Source organism: Vipera ursinii, assembly GCF_947247035.1.
Source record: "Vipera ursinii genome assembly, chromosome: 1".
Lineage (NCBI taxonomy): Eukaryota > Metazoa > Chordata > Lepidosauria > Squamata > Viperidae > Vipera > Vipera ursinii.
In genome coordinates, this window is record NC_139512.1 from 138,348,754 (window position 1) to 138,369,735 (window position 20,982).

The following is a 20,982-nucleotide window of genomic DNA, read 5'->3' on the forward strand; positions in this document are numbered from 1 at the left end:
TCATGTTATGTGCAACTGTCCATCAACATGTCTAAGAAAGGGATTGTTCTAAGTGATATCTCATATTGTGCCTTGCCTGCATAATTTTCAACTTCACAGTATGAAATTGTCATGCCCATCCTGGGTGTGTGTGTGTGTGTGTAAATTTTTTGGATTGCTAACAAAAAGTTTAAGGGAGACTGATATGCATTTCAAACTTATTTGTTCTCATCAGTCAGCATTTCTGAGATTCAAACCTGGGCCGACTGCGTCTTAAGCAGTTGTTTTAACCCCTAGGCCACAGGCTCTCTCTCTCTCTTTGTTAGCTAAGAAGCAAGGGAGATATGTGTTAAATGTTTGTTAAGTATTTAGATACCTTGCTAGGCCCCAAACATGGGACAAATCTCAGAAAGGTATGGCTGACTGATGAGAACAAATAAGTTTGAAATGCATATCAGTATCCCTTTAATTCTTTGTTAGCAATCCAAAAAATTTACACAAATATGAGCTGTCACTACTGTGACCACTGCCTGTGGATGGCCTTGGGTTAGGCTGAAACAGGAAATAAGATTTGTCCCATGTTTGGGGCCTAGCAAGGTATCTAAATACTTAACAAACATTTTATATATATATAACAAACTGGTACAACTGCATACCATATTGAAGCAGGTGAAAACAGAAAAAAGGGAAACAAATTCCAGTGCTGTAATTGGAACATCCATTTTTGTGAAATTCAAATAATTTTAACATATACATTTGCATAAATAAATTCAAAGTACCACAAGTTTTATTTTCCTGTCAATTTGCCATCACTGCTACTTTGTGTCTTCATTGGGATTTAAAAAAAAAACTTTTAAAAATTTAAATTAAAAAAACCAACCTAACAGGTTCCATGGTCAGAACAATAGATATTCTAAAAGAACATCTATTAATGTTGTGAATGAACTACAAAATGGTAATTAAATATAAATACAGATACAAATAAAAAATGTACAATAACATACTTTAATACAGTTAATACAATTAAAGTTACATACAGCCCTATTGATGACAGTGATCAATTTAGTTACTTTGTCATTTTGTCACAGTTTAAATATAAATTCATTCAACTGTTATCTAAACTATTATTTTTCCTTCATTTTAAGATTAGACTCAATGTTTTAGTTATGAGACCAATTAAAAGTCTCCAAACAGACTAGTAACGTAATACTTTTCAGTTATTTTCTGAAGTGCCATGAGTACTTTTCAGCCCATTAATCCTTCTTCCTGCCTCCCCCCTCCCCAAATTTTCTCTTGGCAAAAGTGTCTGAAGACCTGATTCTCCAAGGTAATCTCCCTGGTTGTCTACACCTATTCAGCAGTTTTACATCAGTGTTGAGGACATTGCATTGCCTTCCAATTAGTTCCTGGGTCCAATTCAAGATACTGGTTATTGCCTTAAAGGCCATTTGTGATTTGCCTCTGTGTCTTGGACTGAGTTTCTCATCACATAGGGCTGCCCCGTGTGGTCAGAAGGGAAGGTATTCAAAGCTCCACTATTCCATGAAAGGTGAGGGAGATTGAGTGTCAGCCCTTTGAGATACTCCAGGAAAGAAGCATAAACTATGTGAATTAGCACTACCTTTATTATATGGTTACAGTAACAGAATCTTGCAAGTCTGAAAAGCCTTCTCCCCTCCTTTAATTTGACCTTCCAGAAAACCAGGGAGGTTGCTTTCTCAGGTGCTTCCCATGCCCCTTTTCCTTCTGTGGGCTTAAATATCTTTTGCATAGTAGTTGTTTAGGCTGCAGCTCTTCCATCTGTCTCCCAAGGTCATTCCCATTTACCATCATACTAAGGAACAAGGTATCAGATGCCAGGGAAATCAGAGGATTCAGGCAATTCAAATGGTTATAAAGATTTATAAAGATACTCTACAAGTATCTGAACTACTAACGGCCAGAGCAAATTGGAGGTAGGTAAGAGTCAAATGAATTCAAGGTGGGCTGGACTTAGATCTCTTATGGGCATGAAGGGACTCATGATTGATGATGCATTTGACCCCTCCCTTGGGCTTAGCTTGGTCATCTCCTGAACTGCACCATCTCATTGAATTGAATTGAATTGAATTTGAATTTATTAAATTTATATGCTGCCCTTCTCCCTAAGGACTCAGGGCAGCTCACAACAATAAAAAGTTAAAAACATAAAATACAAAATTTAAAAAAGAATTAAAAATAATTGTAATAAATACATAACAATTAACCCAACAAAACCAAATTTAAAACTATAGTCAGTCCAGGCCCGATTGTTGGAACATCCATGTCTTCAGGTCATGGTGGAAGGACTGAAGGTCAGGGGCCATCCGCAGCTCCAGAGGCAGCTCATTCCAGAGGGTGGGCACGCCCACAGAGAAGGCTCTCCCCCTGGGGGTCACCAGCCAGCATTGCTTAGCCAACGGAACCCTGAGGAGGCCGACTCTGTGGGAGCGAACTGGGCAATGGGAGGTTGACAATGGCAGCAGGTGGTCTCGCAAGTACCCCAGGCCTAAGCCATGTAGGGCTTTAAAGGTAATTACCAGCACCTTGAATCGTACCCAGAGGGCAACTGGAAGCCAATGCAGCTCGCGCAGGAGTGGTGTAACATGGGAGTATCGAGAAACTCCCATAAGCACCTGTGCGGCTGCATTTTGCACCAGCTGAAGCCTCCGGGTGCACTTCAAGGGCAGCCCCATGTAGAGAGCATTGCAGTAATCCAGGCAAGAAGTGACAAGGGCGTGGGTGCATAGGGCATCTCGGTCCAGAAAGGGGTGCAACTGGCGCACCAGGAAAACCTGTGTGAAGGCCCCCCTGTTCACAGCAGTTGGATGATCCTCCAAGTTAAGCCATGAATCCAGGAGGACACCCAAGTTGCAGGCCCTTTCTGAGGGGGGCAATACCTCCCCCCTATCAAAAGAGGTGGAACATGTTGGACAAAACGAGATGCCAGTATCCACAGCCACTCGGTCTTTGAGGGGTTCAGCCTGAGCCTGTTCCTTCCTCTCCATCCTCTAGGATACCCTATCATATTAGAAATGCCCCCAGCCTCCATACCTTTAATAAAGTTTTAAAAAGTTTACTATTCCAGTAAGCTGGTATGGTATAAAAATTACCTGAGTTAAGTAGGTTCAATTATGTTTTCATTCTTCTGTTAATTGTAAACTACTATAATGGGCAGTCTGTAAAAATTGTATAAACAGACTACTTCTTAACTTTCTTGTATTAACATAATATTTCTGTCAGACTTCTATTTCTGTTGGCATGTAGATGACAAGGCTAAATCATAATTCTATAAAGCCAATTTGTTTAAGGGAACCATCTCACTTTTTTTTTACAAATTAGTTAAAATGAAAACAAAACTTAGCCCCAAACCCTCCAAACTTCTACAAAGTAATCAACCAGGTACTGTAATAAACTTTTTCAAAGTAAAAACCTATTTATTAGTTTATGTTAACCAGTGATACTGTTTGAACAACAAACAATTTACTGCAGATATTCATCCCATTTATTCAATGCTATAAAATAATAAGAATTGCCTCGAACTGTGAGATGGGTGGCATATAAATATAGTAAAGAAATAAATAAGATGATTAAGAGGAAATAGAATGTTTTACTTACCTTTGGCAATTCTACAGTCATAGGAGGTGTAGCCTTCAAAACATTGACAGCCCCTTATAGTGCACTGTCCATGGCCATTACAGAGATTGGGGCATCTCAGTGCTGTGATAATTTTGTGATGGATAGCAGGTATCTCATATTCAGTTACATTTTCTAAAATGACCTTTTTTTCACAGACATTTTCCAAAAATGGAATAAGTAATTCTCCCCATTTGAGATCATCCTTAATCTGCACATCTGAAAGACACATTTCAATGGCCACATCGAGTTGGGTGCCAAGAAACCCTTTGCAAGCTGAGCCAATGGCAGAATTTTCAAGCAATGTCTTGCAATGTGTTAAGACTTCAGCTGAGGTCAGGCCACTTGGAGTTGGCCACGTAGTCTGAACTTTAGGCCACTTCCCTTCAAAATAATCTTCTGGGAAAAAATATGAAAAACTTTCCAAGTCAGTTGGACTTTGGAAAGAAGAAATAGGTGAATATTCCAAAGAGCCTTGCCTTTTTTCTCTTTGAAGATCTTCCCAATTATTAGAGATACTAGCAACACTTTGCTCGTCATACAATAAAGGATTTGTTTTCAGGTGAATGACATAATCTGATGTGACATCTAGATATGGAATTATGGAAGTGTAATAAATTTTCTCATCATGGCAATCAAAAGATTGTGGGGGAGAATTCCAAAAAGTATGCAGAGAATTTAAAGGTTGCAAGTATGATTCAGGCTCCGTCTGACATAAACAGAAATGTTCTGTCTTTTGCCATTTCGAGGAGGAGGGAATGTTGTCAAACAAGCTCATTCCTGGAGCTATCCTGATAAAATACAATAACAGGTAAAACTGTTAAAATGCCTGACACACCTCACACTGATACAAATTCTTAGGTTTTTTTTAATAAAAATGTACCACAATATGCTGAACTACAAACAATAGGCATATAAAACTAGCAACAAGAGATTATTATTTTTAATGACCAACTACCTCTGACTGCTTTCCACAGCCTGTAATCTGCCAAGCAAATTCTGTTTAGCAATCAAGAGGTGCAGGATGCCAAAGACCGATGGAGGTTTCCATTGCAACCATTGGGCTTTTCAGCAATGCAAATGGCAGAGATGAAAACCTTAGTTCCAAAGGCCATGCCTTCTTTCTCACATAGCTGATGATTCAGGCGATTTTTATCAGAACATAAATTTGGATTTGGATTTTTTTTAAAAAAACAACAAAACTTTTTATTCCCCTGCAGTCTCTGTTTGGGGCAGAGTCAAGGTGACTGGATGGAACTGAGCATTAACTAACTGGATGCCCTTCCTGATGCCTATGTGGAGTTTGCAACAGATATTTTTCCTTCATGCCCTAGGAGAGAAACATTTACCACTACCTAGGACTGAACGTTCCACCTTCTGAGTTGGAGGTAAGCATCTTCACAACTAGGCCACATGTACAAACTCAGCACTATCTGCCCACCCCACCCACTCATCCTTTCTTTTTTTTTAAACTGTACTTTGGTTGCAAAGCAACTAGAGTAGAATGCATAAGGAGTTGATCTTCAATCTGAATATTTCTTACATGAAATATTGCCTCCTCTTGGGTAATTCATGTACAAAGAACTAGAGTACAATTTTGCAATCCAACCAAGTGCTGCATAGTAATTTATGCTTTAAGAAAATGAAGCCTTGGTGCCCTGCACTTTCCCCCCAGCAGATTAAATAACCTTGATATTACTTAGAGCATATAAACTAAACTCTTGCCAGATTCTAAGACGTTTATCACAGATCTGCTTCTGATTCACAACCAAGAAATTTAAAACATTTCTTTGTCACTAAATAGAATATTATGGTTGACATTACCATTTTATACAGGAGTTGTGTACACCATTGTAAAGTATTATTTGCTGGAATTTATATATCAATAGATTAATAAATTGCAACCAAAAAAACTTAGCATTTAAAACTGCTTAGAATTTGTGCTTCTGAAAAAAAGGTGAAACACATATTAGGTACTGTGCTTGAAGAAAAAAGGAGAGAATTTGTTCAAGCAACATAGAACACTTTTTGTGGGACTGAATTCAGTCCCTTTCAAACAGCTGATCAGCAGAATGATCAAGTCTTTTGTTTATTTTATTTTTGGCATCCAAGTGCAGATAATGTCAAATTCCATACTGTACATAGCAACAATCTACACTCCTGCTTTTTCTGTGGATTTCTGACATCCTGACACTTGACAGATCAGGTGCATTATCATCCTCACACACTACTTCCTGTTGACCCACAAGTGGCAAATTTATCACTTTAGCAGTTTTCTTTGACAGGTATTTTCTCTAGCTGTGTACAGGTAATAGGAAAGTACAGATTAATGATCTTGGAAATGTTGACACATACTCCAGTGACTAAGAGGCAAAAATATACATTTCCCTTCAACGATTTTCATACACAAATGTATGTTGGCAAGGTGAAAATATTGAACTTTATCAACAGGGTTGTAAAATTAATTTGGAAAAGTAACTTCTGATCTTTTTTTAAAAAAACTGAGTGGAAAAAACATAGATTATATTGATATAATGTGATATTCAAGAGTTCTGAATATCTGATAACGTTTGTCTTTGTGCGGTTTTTCTTTCTCCCTTAGAACTATCATTATAAAGAATATGCAGAATTTTACAAAGAAAGAACATGTTCTGGAAGGAGAAAAACAAGAAATAAGAGTATTTCCCCTTAAATGAGGGTGCTTTCAAACTTTCAAGCAGCAGAGTGAAAGTTTGAATACTGTCACATCTTTTATTCTATGTTATTCCTAAACATGCTACCATTTTCTAAAAAAAGGAAAGTGTCACTATTTATGTGAACAATATTATGTTTTCCCAGCTATCTTCCCAATGACCTTCTAAGGCCTTTTGACATGGAGATAACATAATGATTCATGATCCATTCCACATCTTTGTGATCTCACAATGCTCTGAAACTTGTAGATCATGAAAGCTGAGCCAGTCAACAATCAATTTCGGTCTTGTTCCAGAGAAATGCTATGATGATTTTGAGATGTAAGATCTGCAGGATCTGCATTTTTCAACCTAGATCTCTTAGCTCCTAGGTCTCCCCATTCCCTCCTGTAGAAAAGATACTATCATACCTTGCTGACTTCCCTTATCCTCTCCAAGAAGCAGATTTGCTGACATCCCACCCCATTCACAAGCCCTATTGGGCTCTTTTTTTTTATCATGATGAAAAACAAATGTGACTGAAGGTGGGGGAGGAACCATTTGAACTATTTTTTTTAACACTACCATTGGTTAACTTGAGGAAACATTTGTAGAATATAACACAGCTTTGTAGATATTCAGGTGACATTCCAAACTGTTTTAGATGATTTGAAGGGAAAGGTGTAGCTGCACAGAACTATATTAAATCTGTTTTCATTTCTTTTTTCATACCTATGACAATTGTAAAACTTATTTAATTTAATTTAATTTATTAATATTTCTATACCGCCCTTCTCCTGGAGGACTCAGGGCGGTGTACAGGGCAAGAATAAAACACAGAAATTTACAAAAGCTAAAAGATAATTAAATGCATGCCCGATTAAAATACAATTGATACATAGTAAAAACCCCAATAAAAATAATAAAAAACCCCACCAATCCCCCCTCAGGCCAGGCCGGCTTGCTCGAACAAGTATGTTTTCAGATTGCGGCGAAAGGAGCGCAGATTGGGCGCCGTCCGGAGCTCAACCGGTAACTGGTTCCATAGCACCGGGGCGCCCACAGAGAAGGATCTCCCCCTGGGGGCCACCAGTCGGCATTCTCTGACCGGTGGCACCCTGAGGAGGCCCTCTCTGTGGGAACGCACAGGGCGCAGGGAGCTTGATGCCGGCAGCAGATGTTCCCTGAGGTACTCCGGCCCCATGCCATGGAGGGCTTTGAACACCATTACTAGCACCTTGAATCTCACCCGGAAGACAACTGGAAACCAATGCAGCTCACAGAGCAGAGGTGTCACATGGGAGTATCGGGAGACTCCCAACACAACTCTCGCGGCTGCATTCTGTACCAGTTGGAGCCTCCGGGTGGTCCTCAAGGGAAGCCCCATGTAGAGAGCGTTGCAGTAGCCTAGACGAGAGGTCACGAGCGCGTGAGTGACCGTGCATAAATCATCCCGGCTTAGAAAGGGCCGCAAGTGGCGCACCAGGCGAACCTGGGCAAAAGCCCCCCTAGTCACAGCCACCATGTGATCTTCCAAGGTGAGCCGCGAATCTAGGAGGACTCCCAAGTTGCGAGCCCTATCTACGGGGGGTAATAATTCACCCCCCATAGAAAGAGATGGAATATCCGAATAGACCCGGGATGAAGGTATGCAAAGCCACTCGGTCTTGTCGGGGTTGAGTTGAAGTCTGTTCCTCCCCATCCAGACCCGAACCGCCTCCAGGCAACGGGACATCACGTTGAGGGCATCACTGGGGTGGTTTGGGGTAGAAAGAAAAAGCTGGGTATCATCAGCGTACTGATGATACCCAACTCCAAAGCCACGAATGATCTCACCCAGCGGTTTCATATAGATGTTGAACAGGAGAGGCGAGAGGACCGACCCCTGAGGAACTCCACAAACGAGAGACCTCGCGGTCGACCTCTGCCCTCCTGCCAACACCGACTGCGAGCGTCCCTGGAGATAGGAGGAGAACCACTGTAAAACCGTGCCTCCCACTCCCAATCCCCTGAGACGCCGCAGCAGGATACCATGGTCGATGGTATCGAAAGCCGCTGAGAGGTCTAATAGGACTAGAACAGAGGAATGACCCCTGTCCCGAGCCCTCCAGAGATCATTCACCAGCGCGACCAATGCCGTCTCCGTGCTGTGCCCGGGCCTGAAACCCGATTGGTACAGGTCTAGATAATCCGCTTATATAGGCTGAAAGGAATGTAACATATCTTCATTAGCAAGATTTGAAAATGATATATTTCACACTTGGAGCAATTCACTGTGTTCCTTTTGAAAGTGCCCTTGAGTGGACTGAACTTAAAATTCACCAAATCCATATTGTACAAATCACGCCTAATGAATGAACATTTGTATTAAAAGACAGAGTACAGTTAATTTCACTATGATGTTACTCAAGTGCTCCAATTGGATGATGTATTTTCCTTTCTATTTCATTCTAACTCATAATGTATGATGTGAAGGCTTTGCACGTAAAGTTATAAACATAACTGGACAGGTTTTTTTGTCCTCAAAAGTATCCTGAAATTTGGGCCCCTGATGTATATAGGCAAGTTGAATTCATTCTCTCCCTCTCCCTCTCCCTCTCCCTCTCCCTCTCCCTCTCCCTCTCCCTCTCCCTCCCTTTCCCTCCCTCCCTCCCTCCCTCCCTCCCTCCCTCTCTCTCTCTCTCTCTCTCTCTCTCTCTCTCCCTTTGCAGAGTTAATGAATTATGCTCATTTTTTCACTATGGAAAAAAATCATGTAGTGATAAACCTCAAAGTTGCTTTGAGAGAAAATTCAATAATTCTATAATATCAAACTTCAAAGTTCTTTGAGACCCAATTTGCTCTTGTGGTTAAGGCACCAGATGGAAAAACATGAGACTGTGAGTTCTAGCCCTGCATAAGTCATGAAAGCCAGCAGAGTGATTTTGGACTAGTCTGTTTCTCAGCCCGACCCCCTTCACAAGGTCATTATTGTGGGGAAATTAAGAGGAGGAAGCAGTACTGTATTATGTTTGCCACTTTGATTTAAGTATAAAAATAATAAAATGTGATATAAATGAATGAATGAATAAATATAAAAAATATGCTTCTACAAGTTATAAAAAATATTTCAGTGTAATTTTAGGGAGATTAAAAATAGTCCTTTAATAACTTCAAAGGCCTTAGGAATGTATTCCACTATATAGGAATTTACTAGTCAGGAGCCTCAGTTGAGGATTGAAACTCAGTATCCTTTGTGGGAAATTTTATATCAAAATATATTTTATTCCTCCATCTTCTCTTAAATATTAACAGACTCCATAATAGACTGAAAATCCCATCTTTGCTAGATAATTAACAGTCAAGCTGAAAATAAATTAATCAATAAAAATAGCAAATGGGAGAAAATCTTTTCCTCCAACTTCGTCAAACTCCCAAATAAGTTACCCAGACTTAATCCACACATCAAAGAAGAAGGTCTGAAAACACAACTAGAGTTAATTAAAACTGTCTCTCAGCAGAAGCACATGTTCACCAGAATAAACATCACAGATGACATGTACTTCCACGTGCCCATGCCCCTTCAATATCACACTAGATCCAGCATGTACACACATTCACATCCCTCAAGACCTGCATCAAGGACAAGCTCCCTATAAACCTGCCCCTTTGTACCTCATTTTCTCTGTAGCTACCACCACCACCCCACAGGCAAATCTCTTTGGGGAATAAATAAATCTCCTTTCCTCACAACGTGTCTGGATTTCATTTTGATTTGTTATTGTGCAACTGTGGCTTGAGTTGGAACCCCAAATTATTCTTCTGACACCTTGCTGAATTAGCAGATGGGCTGTAGGGATTCAGAACTGTCAGGAATTCCTGTAAGTTATTGTCCATACTTTAAGGTCACTAGGAGAGGCCCTTCTGCATATCTTTGCATCATCAGAAGTGACAAGAAGTACCGTAAGTGGCATGTGTTGCATAGCTGAAAAGCAGCATTAAGAAAGCTATGATGATCAATTAAATATAAATTCAAGTGTTACCAGGGTGCAAATCTCCCCTTCCTATGTCAGGGAATTGCAGTCTCCTTCCAAATCCCCTTCCTTGTCACCATCTAAACCAGACATGTCCAGCCTGCATACCATGGACTACATGTGGCAACCCCACAAGATCATAAACTGTAACATTATTTATAACACACATACATGCACACACACAACCTATATTATGTATTTTATATGCAGCCCAAGGCACATAAACATCATTAGTTAATGTGGGCCAGGCAAGTCAAAAGGCTGATCTACATGTTATTCTTCAGCAAAGATAGAGGATCTTAGCCCGATAGTTCTTAGCCTCTTTTTGAATTGAGGTACATCCCCCCCCCACTCTTTTTCTGCAAAGAAAGATAGGCAGTGGGATTTTGGATGAAAGAGATATGCAGTGTTTTGGCCAAAGTCTTGGAATTTTATAGTCACATAGGTTTGTGAAATTGCAACAATATGTCTCTGATTTTTTCCGAATGTAAATTCTACTAGCATCTAATAGTGGAGATACATATATGCATAAAAATGCCGAGTTATAGGAAGCACTACTTGCAAGTTATCTGGATGAAAATATTAGTGATTTGAACAAAAAATATTCTAGGAAAGGCATTTGGTGACAGACCAATAAAACCAAAAAAATAATTCAGAAAGACAAAAAAAGCAGCTAATCTGGTAGATAGCATTTTACATTTCTACCCTGACTGGTAAATACTAATACCTAATTTTGGTAACTAGAGACCCAGTGAGGGATATAAAATAAAGAATGCTGGAATTACAGGTTCCTTGTGTTTCAGTCAGGCAGATCTCCAGAAAGCAATAAAAATATGATAGAGTACAATGCATAAATATTGAAAGCAATATTTTATCTATGTCCATCAATCACAGGAAAATATATTGATAAATATGTTTGATACCCAAATACTTCATGATTTATGATTTATGATGACATTTTCTCAAGCATTTGTTAAATACAAGCATGAACTATTGAGTAATTACTAGGAAGAATATATTTCATGCTGATCCAAGTTTTGATAAATAAATGCAATAATTGATCGTATGCAAGTGTGCCATTATAGGTAAACTTAATAAATGTTTGATATGATTTTTGCTAATTAGAACACATAACAGAATTATATTTGGGGGGAGGGCAGAGAGAATGATTTAAAGACATCAGGACTCCAAGAAGACATTAAGCTCTCAGATGAATTTGGTAATCTATTTCAAAAATGTTAAATGTGCTTGGTAAAGTCTAAGGTTAACTTAACTGAAAGAGGCATATAATAGGATCTTTCGTCATGATTCCAGAGTTTATACTGTAGATTAAAAACACATTTTAGTGATACATTCTGAAGATCCCAGCTTGTCTTTTTGTCAAGGCAGGACAGAGCTCTTGTGTAGATCACTGCAAAAGCAAGCTACGCAGTTTATATAGAATATTTTTATAATGGTGATTCATTTTTTTAGTATACCCCTTGCCGCTTAAAATCTTACCTCCAGGCTTCTATGAAGTCCTCAGTTGTACTATTCTGGTGAGAAAATAAAGACCTCCCATCAGCCCTGTGGAAGTCATTCTGATTATTTCTGTCAAAAGTACCACATAAACCTCTGGTCCTGTTAAAGTCACTACTCGGTGCCCTTACTGTCAAACTCATTCCCCAGTCATTAAGATCAGCTCGAACAAAGGCTCCTGAATGGAACAAGATCTGGAAAAACAGAAAAACCCAGTGAATGGAAACATTTTATGGGTGTATCCAGTAGTGGGATTCAAATATGTGAACAACCAGTTTTCTGTGTGGATGCCGCTTCCGAGAGTCCATTCTCGGCCTGGGCAAGAAAAAATTAGCTACCGGTTCTGCCAAAGTGGTGCAAACTGGCTGAATCCCATCACTGGATGTATCTATTTCCCATATGTGTTTATTTATTTTATATGGCTGCCCAGTCACTTTCAGTGACTCTGGTCAAGATAAAGAATAAAAAACAACAATCCCCTCTCTCTCAACTAAAAGTAAAAATAAACAAAGACAGTTTTCCAGCCTTTTTTACTAGCTGGTTAGTAAATTACTAGAAATTAAAGCTGTGCAGATTGTACTCATCGGATCCAGATTTCTGGGCTGGATGATCTCTATACAGTAGTAGTGCCCCAATGTACATACAAACATTTGAATTTTTCCCCCCTAGTCTAATTCTCCCATTTTTGACTACCTGAATGAGGCATAGGATAGCTTAATATTATTCCATATATTTTTGACTGATGAAACAATTCAAACCAGTGTTCTGGCCCTAACAGTAATATTCAAGTCTATAACAAATCATTGGTGTGCAGAAGTAACATCAGTTTGCATTGTTTAAGATACCTAATAGTGAGTGATCAATCGGCTAAACAAAGAATATTAGAACTGTACAACTATGAAGTTTTGAAAATCACCTCATTCTTTGATTTCCATTTACACATTTTGTTCTCCATTAGTGATAGTATAGAAAATAAAGGTGATATACATACAGTGATTTTTTTCCCTCCATAGGACTTCATGATTTTGACGTTTTGTTGTGAAGAGGCTCTGATGTTTTGTATTATCACCTGAGATTTGGTTTCCAGAAATTGCCTGTTGCACATGTCAATGACAACAATATCATTATCTTCTACTGCAACAATACCACAGTTACAGGCAATGGCAGTATGGTGGCTGTCACAGTCCCACCGACGTACATGCACCTCAAATAGACGGTTAAGGCTCTTGTATAAGACAAAAGTTCCAATCATGTAGTTACTGTAATGCCTAAGCAATCAAAAGGACAACATCAAGGGAGAAGTTACAGAATTCAATATGGTAGTCGATCTCAGAGGGGACAGAAAGTAAACAATTCATGAGGAAATACTTTTTCAGCACTAACAGTAAGCTAAAATGCTCCAATGAATTTATTAACTAGGAATGCATAAGAATTCATATGAGCTGCTCATAGGTGTCTAGAACTGATGCTATGACAACAGACATGGACAAGGCAGATAAACATCTGACAAAAGGAAATGGGAATATGTCTTCACCTCTATGCCTTAATAAACATATTTTAGTTGTAACAGGGTGTTTTATGGCTTAATACGTTTGAAAGCAAAATCAATGCTCAAATAGTGGTTTTGGTGACTAATTACCAACTTTTGTATGATCTACAATTCCTGAGTGAAAATTTCGTAGGAAAAATTAGAGCTTCAACAGAATCCTATTTATCTAGACAGAGACTCATTCTTCAATACACCTCTGCTATAAACTATTGTATTTTCAACTGGTGTATGGGGTACAGGAACTAGAAGTTGCAGCTTCTGACAGAACACTGGTGACCCCTTTACTCTGAAGTTTCCACAGGTTTGAATATAAATGCTACCTAAAACTGACAGAAAACTTTGAATGGTGCCACAAAATACCATCCACTGTTACTATAACAATGGACTTCCAGTGCCCCCATTGTGCCAGATTCTGCACTTACCTACTGGGACTGCAGATCCACCTACCTATCCAGAGATGAACTTCACAATAGTGTGTCTTCTTCAAACGCAAAGAATGACCATATAACAGTGATATATTCATCTTGACCTTACAAATGAGCTTCAGCCTCCCAGATTGTTACTTAGGTCCATATACCATTCTAGTAGCTGCTACACTTATACTCAACCATTACTGACAGGTTTACTACAAATTGACTTTGCACATGACTGTCCAATAAAATTTCAGGATTGTACAAAGAATAATTGAGGCAGAGAAATCCTATTCCTTTAGAAGGTTGCAATGTTTCCTTAATATAGTTGATTGGAAATCTCTCTTGCAATTAATGGAAGTTTTTGAAATAAATATGTTTTAGATTATTATTTGCTAGAATGTCACCGTTTAATCCTATAGGTTGCTCTGTTGCCACCGAGGATTAACAAAAGCACCCAAAGTAAATCCAAATTCATTCTGAGCTATGAAAAAAGTTTTTATTTCTATCATTTTGAACCAGCTTTCATACAAATTGCTAATAAGATTTTTGTTTTAGAAACATTTTACTTTCAAAATAATTTATTGACTAGTTCCATAAAGAATATTTTCCTCTTGATTTTTACTAGCATTTTTTTTGCTTCTTTGGATTCTGCAAAACATTTGGCAAGGGAATATTCATATATCAAAAAATCAATTGGATTTAAAACAAAAATCCACTATGATAAGGCTAGGCTAGGCTAGGCTAGGCTAAGATGATAAGATAAGGCAAGATAAGGCAAGATAAGGCAAGGCAAGGCAAGGCAAGGCAAGGCAAGGCAAGGCAAGACAGGATAAGATAAGATAAGATAAGATAAGATAAGATAAGATAAGATAAGATAAGATAAGATAAGATAAGATAAGATAAGATAAGATAAGATATGATAAGATAAGATAAGATAAGATAAGATAAGATAAGATAAGATAAGATAAGCTTTACTGTTATTTTTTTACTGTGAGCACACTGGCACACATTAAAAAGGAAATTCTGTTGCCTGCTCTCAAAACAAAGTATATATCTACTCATATACATACATAACACACGTATAAACATTTTATACACACACACACAGACATACCCATACATATATATACATACACACACACACACACACACACACGTGTGTGTGTGTGTATGTAGTGTATATATATATATATATGTATGTATTTGGACCTTTGGTCATTCAGGTATTTATGTATATATGTATATATGTGTATATGTATATATGTATATGTATATATGTATGGGTATGTCTGTGGGTGTGTGAGTGTGTAAAATGTTTCACTGTCCATTTTGAATACATAGTGGAAAGAGGAAACTTGAGAATTCACTAGGTTGATACTATATGGAACAAAACTGTGACTGAATCTAGATGTTCTGCTTCGGATACCACAAAACGTCCTCCCAGATGGTTACAAGAGAATATACATAATTTCTTGAAAAAATACTCACCGTCCATCAAATGTGATTAAGTGTGGATCTGTGAAAGAGTAGCAGTAACCTGTAGGGATGTCTTGAACTGTGACCTAGTTAAAATGAGAAATGGAATTCAGACGGTCTTTGAGGTAGGATTCCAGCACTGCTCTTAATATTGACTCACCAAAGTTGGGTTGCATTTGATTACAGGTGAATTCAAATCAGATTTATCATTGTACAAGTATGCTACATTGTGGTTATTATTAGAATTCCAATTACTTATTTTTGGACTCTGTATTTAAGAAGTAGTGATGGGGAATATAATGCTATGCCTGTACAATGCATTTGTTGTATGAGTTGCACTGGTTATTGGTAAACTTCAAAATCTAATTCAAAGCATTAGAGCCCTGCATGCCACAGGGACTAGTGATACGAGAGTCCATCTATATCCTGTGGTATCTGCCTGTGCAATCAGTCAGAATTGGCTTGCTTTGTGTACTATAAATTAAGCATTCTTATGTAGCAGGAGCAAGGAGGTGGGCCTTCTTTGCTGCAATATCTGCTTTCTGAAACAGCATCCCCTGGAGATTGGTTTGGACCTCACCTTACTAACCTTTAAGAGAGACGTGTGTGTGTGTGTGTGTTTGTGTGTGTGTGTGTGTGTATCCCCTTCATGGATTAGTGCCTTGTCGTGGTGAAGGGGCTTGTGTAATTCAATGAAGCTATGAGCTATGCCGTGCAGGGCCACTCAAGACAGACAGATCATAGCAGAGAGTTCTGACAAAACGTGATCCACTGAAGAAGGAAATGGCAACCCACTCCAGTATCTTTGCCATGAAAACCCTATGGACAGTACCAAAAGGCAAAATGATATGACGCTGGAAGATGAGCCCCTCAGGTCGGAAGGCATCCAATATGCTACTGGGGAAGAGCAGAGGGCTAGTACTAGTAGCGCCAGAAAGAATGAAGCGACTGGGCCAAAGCCGAAAGGACGCTCAGTTGTGGATGTGTCTGGTGGTGAAAGAAAAGTCCGATGCTGTAAAGATTTTTTCTCCATAGGAACCTGGAATGTAAGATCCATGAATCAAGGCAAGCTGGACGTGGTCAAACAAGAGATGAAAAGACTGAACATCGACATCTTAGGTATCAGCAAACTTAAATGGACAGGAATGGGTGAATTTAATTCAGATGACCATCAGGTATACTACTGCGGGCAAGAATCCCTCAGAAGAAATGGAGTAGCCTTCATAGTCAATAAAAGAATAGGAAAAGCAATACTGGGATAGGTAAAGGTAAAGGTAAAGGTTCCCCCGCACATGTGTGCTAGTCGTTTCCGACTCTAGGGGCCAGTGCTCATCTCCGTTTCAAAGCCGAAGAGCCAGCGCTTGTCCGAGGACGTCTCCGTGGTCATGTGGCTGGCATGACTAGACGCCAAAGGCGCACGGTACGCTGTTACCTTCCCACCGTAGTGGTCCCTATTTTTCTACTTGCATTTTTACGTGCTTTCGAACTGCTAGGTTGGCAGAAGCTGGGACGAGTAACAGGCGCTCACTCTGTTACGCGGCACTCGGGATTCGAACCGCCAAACTGCCGACCTTCTGATCGACAAGCTCAGCGTCCAGAATGATCTCAGTTTGAATCCAAGGCAAACCATTCAATATCACAGTAGTCCAAGTCTATGCCCAACCACCAGTGCTGAAGAGGATGAAATTGACCGGTTCTATTAAGCCCTACAGCACCTTATAGAACTAACACCAAAAAATGATGTCCTTATCATCATGGGGGATTGGAATGCTAAAGTAGGAAGCCAAAAGAGCCTTGGTGGAGCAGTAGGCTAACGCCTCCTTAAGTAACACCAGCTGCTTGCAATTATTGCAGGTTCGCATCCCACCAGGCTCAAGGTTGACTCAGCCTTCCATCCTTCCGAGGTAGGTAAAATGAGGACCCAGATTGTTGGGGGCAATTAAGCTGACTTTGTAATAATGCCGCTTGGGGTGTGTGTGAAAGCCCTAATAAGCAGGCATATACATGGAATGAAGGCTACTGCTAAGCTTGTAAGCCGCCCTGAGTCTTCGGAGAAGGGCGGGATATAAATGCAATAAAAAATAAAATAAAATAAAAAAATAAAAAAGATAACCGGAATAACAGGCAAGTTTGGCCTTGGAGTACAAAATGAAGCAGGGCACAGGCTGATAGAATTTTGTCAAGAGAATACGATGGTCATAGCAAACACTCTTTTCCAACAACCCAAGAGATGGCTCTACACATGGACATCACCAGACGGTCAACACAGAAATCAGATTGACTATATATATTTATATATGTGGATCTTTGTTCATTCGGGTTTTTCCCTGTGTAGAATTGGTGTAGGAGCCGAATGAACAAAGATCCACATACAAACACCCGCGAAAACCTCAGAAAACATTATATATATATATATATATATATATATATATATATATATATATATATATATATATATATATATATATATATATATATATATATATATATATATCCAATAAATAATAATGATAATATAATTGGATATATAAATGCATAGTTTGAGGAAGTTTGGGGAGGAGGAGGAGGAGGAGGAATGGGTCAAGAGGAAGGGGAGTTCCAAAAATTATGGTTAGATGGAGTTAATATGGAGTTAATGAGATCCCAAGATTTTGTTGTATTTCCCTTATCCCCCCCCCATGTGTTTAATTTCTTGCCTTATAATTCTTACTGCTATTTTGCATTCTGGATAACACTGCTTACCTCAAAAAACAACATTATGGTATTATTTTTTGTATGTATGTGTATAATCTCAAATAAGATGGAATCTGGGGATAAGTAAGAAGACTTCCCCTTTCTTCTGAAAGATCTGGGTGACTTTCTTGAGCAGATTCTGATAGCACAGGATGGGATGGCTGGTATCATAGAACAAACAGAATTCCTTATAGATAACACCCTAAATACTGATTTGCACATTCTTTTGCACATTCATTCTCACCTTATTTTATATCATGATTCATAAAAACTATATTCTTTATTCATGAATAACAAATTGCTTGGTTTGGGTTACAGTCGTGGAACTTTCCCCATAACACTAGAGGTAAAGACAATTATTTTCAAATAAATTCTGCTGCATTTCTCCTGAATTTTATGCTGGTACAAGAGGACCTGACTTTGATATATTTGAAATTATGGAACAGTTCGTAGTTTCCTTTCCCAGAACCAAATGAATGCTTTATGACTGAAGCACGTAAAATATTTGCAACCTGATTCATTGAATCCAAGCAGAACCAAATTGGAGCAAATATGAATGATTGAAATCCCGCCCTCATATAAGAATTTTTTTCTTTCTCAAAAATGGTTCTTTTTCTAAATGATGAAGAAGCTGACTTCTGGGGTTATTCTGTACATTTTTTTTTTTAAAAAAAATACCTCTATCAGGATTGGTTTGTTAATCTTTTAAAACATTGATTAGTTTCCAAATTTGAAACAAGACAAAACAATAATAAAGGTAAACATAAACAAAGATTTACTGCTCTGTGTTGTTGTTTCTTTTTCTTTTTTTTTTTAACCACATCCTGTGAAAAGCTCTTGGTTGTTGCTTTAACCTACCTTGACATCCATGGGCTTATAATCATGCCACAGAGATTTACTTGGCTGAAATGGCTTAGCTGTGATATATCTGATAAAGTTTCCATTTTCTACAAAGTCATTCACAGCTTTTACAGCAAGCGTTGCTCTTGCACAGCTGCTTCCTTGGCAGGGCCTTTGTTCCAGATCCACGTGGCATGTTGAAAGGGCTATGTTCGGTGTCCTTTCTAACAAGTTAGCAAAAAAAAAAGAGTATAATCTATTGGATAAATTCATAATGTTGTTGAGAAGTTACTAGTTTTTATTTTTCTGTTAGATAAATGATGTTGGATGATCTCTGTGTGATAAAAATAATTCTCGCTATACAGCACTTGATCATTTTGAAACAGGAACAGTATTATGCAGAAAAAGAAAAACATCAATAAAGACCAAATATATATCTATCTCAGCAATATGAATTTATCTATTTTAAAATATCTATGTCTATCCTCATACCAAATAGAGCAGGGGTGTCAAACTGCCAGCCCACAGGCTGGATGCGTCATGCCAAAACCACGCCCACCCCATTGCCAGCAATGGAGAAAAAGTCCCGATACGTCACAACACATCATGTGACATTGTGAGTTTGATACCCCTGAAACAGAGGTTCCCAAGGATTCACAATACAGTTTACCAAATAAATGAATAAAGTATTTCAATGCATGAGGAGTCCATGTTCTCTCTGAGCTTGCTTGCTTTCCCAAATGTATGCAAGAAAACAACCAAGCTCAGAGAGCACCAAGGACCCCCTCATGTTAACCCTGAGCTACAGAAATTCTCCTTTATTATTTCAATACATGAAAACGTTTCCATTTAAACATAGGATTTTATGGTTTCCTATGTAAAGATGATATCTAGAGCTATATGCCATAGTTCTCTATCCATGATTTTTAGCACCGTTCATTGGGTGGATGTCCCAGGAAACAGTGGATTCTTCAGATGCCTCACTCTTAGTGCAAAAGAAGTGAAAACTTATCCCACTTTCTTTTTTCCAGTCTCTGAAGCTGGTTCTTTCCAGTGCTAAATTAGGGCAAAAAGAGGCAAATCAAGTGAAAGATGCAGATAAAAAAGCCATTTATCTTTGGGCATAGCCATTAAGGAAGAGAATGTGTGAGATCTTATAGCTAAGCATATTGTTTATTGCCTCATAGTAATTAAGGAAAACAGATTTGAGCCACATATTTAGGACCTGAGCACACACACACATATACATATACATATACATATACATATACATATACATATACATATACATATACATATACATATACATATACATATACATATACATATACATATACATATACGAAGTTATTTTTCAAAGCTAAACTAACACAAAGTATCATTATATTGAAATTTTTGGACCCATTTTTTTCTATTTCAATGTACATTTCAACCACACCATCTCTATAAAACCTAATATAAAAATTCTAAATTAGCTGTCATGAACACTAACTTCTAATGTTAACAAAAATGAATAAATTTTTATTCTACACCACTCAATGAATGACATTTTTCCCCTCGTCTGTTTGGTATTATGGCTATGAAACATATTTTACTTCTGAAGCATTTTACCATCCCTCTGCTTCTAGATTCATTACAGGTATAGTGACTTCAGAAAAAATGGACAAAAATGTGGTGGGTTATATGCTAACTGACATAAGGTACTTACCGGAAATCTGAGTACTTAGCTGTAAAGTAATTTTACAGATGTCATCCTGGGCCAAACATGTAATAGGAATGGTACTTAAGATTGTCAAAATATGTTCCTTTCCATCCTCTGCAATTTGTAAAGATTCTGGTACAAACTGGAAATAAAGACAGGTTATCAGTCTTGAGCTTGGCTCATATCAACCCCTAATCTCTTCTCATGGGAAATGGCTTCTTATTTAAAGATGAACCTTTATTTTATTTTTATTTTTTTGCCTGGGAAGCAGAGCTTTGAGACCATGAAGAGAGGAAGAAGGTGTTATGAATGACAATAACTCTTAAGTAAGACAGTCAAGAAATAGAAACTGGGGGGACTCAAGGGTAATTCTAAGAGCATCCTAAGAGCATCAGTTCAACCATACTAAGATCAGCCTTAGCACCTAAAAAGT

General features: G+C 38.4%; 1 protein-coding gene across 1 annotated transcript in view; it reads right to left on the bottom strand.

Annotated features, from left to right (window-relative positions):
- The window catches only part of VWDE (von Willebrand factor D and EGF domains), a gene marked incomplete at its 5' end in the record, with an annotated part of 239,537 nt that overhangs the window by 190,789 nt on the left and 27,766 nt on the right, over positions 1–20,982 (bottom strand). The window contains 7 exons of the mRNA XM_083367117.1: positions 3,616–4,060; positions 4,160–4,424; positions 11,819–12,030; positions 12,828–13,104; positions 15,287–15,360; positions 18,866–19,071; positions 20,556–20,691. Of these exons, the coding sequence (XP_083223243.1) occupies positions 3,616–4,060; positions 4,160–4,424; positions 11,819–12,030; positions 12,828–13,104; positions 15,287–15,360; positions 18,866–19,071; positions 20,556–20,691 (1,615 nt within the window). The remainder of the gene's footprint in view (positions 1–3,615; positions 4,061–4,159; positions 4,425–11,818; positions 12,031–12,827; positions 13,105–15,286; positions 15,361–18,865; positions 19,072–20,555; positions 20,692–20,982) is intronic.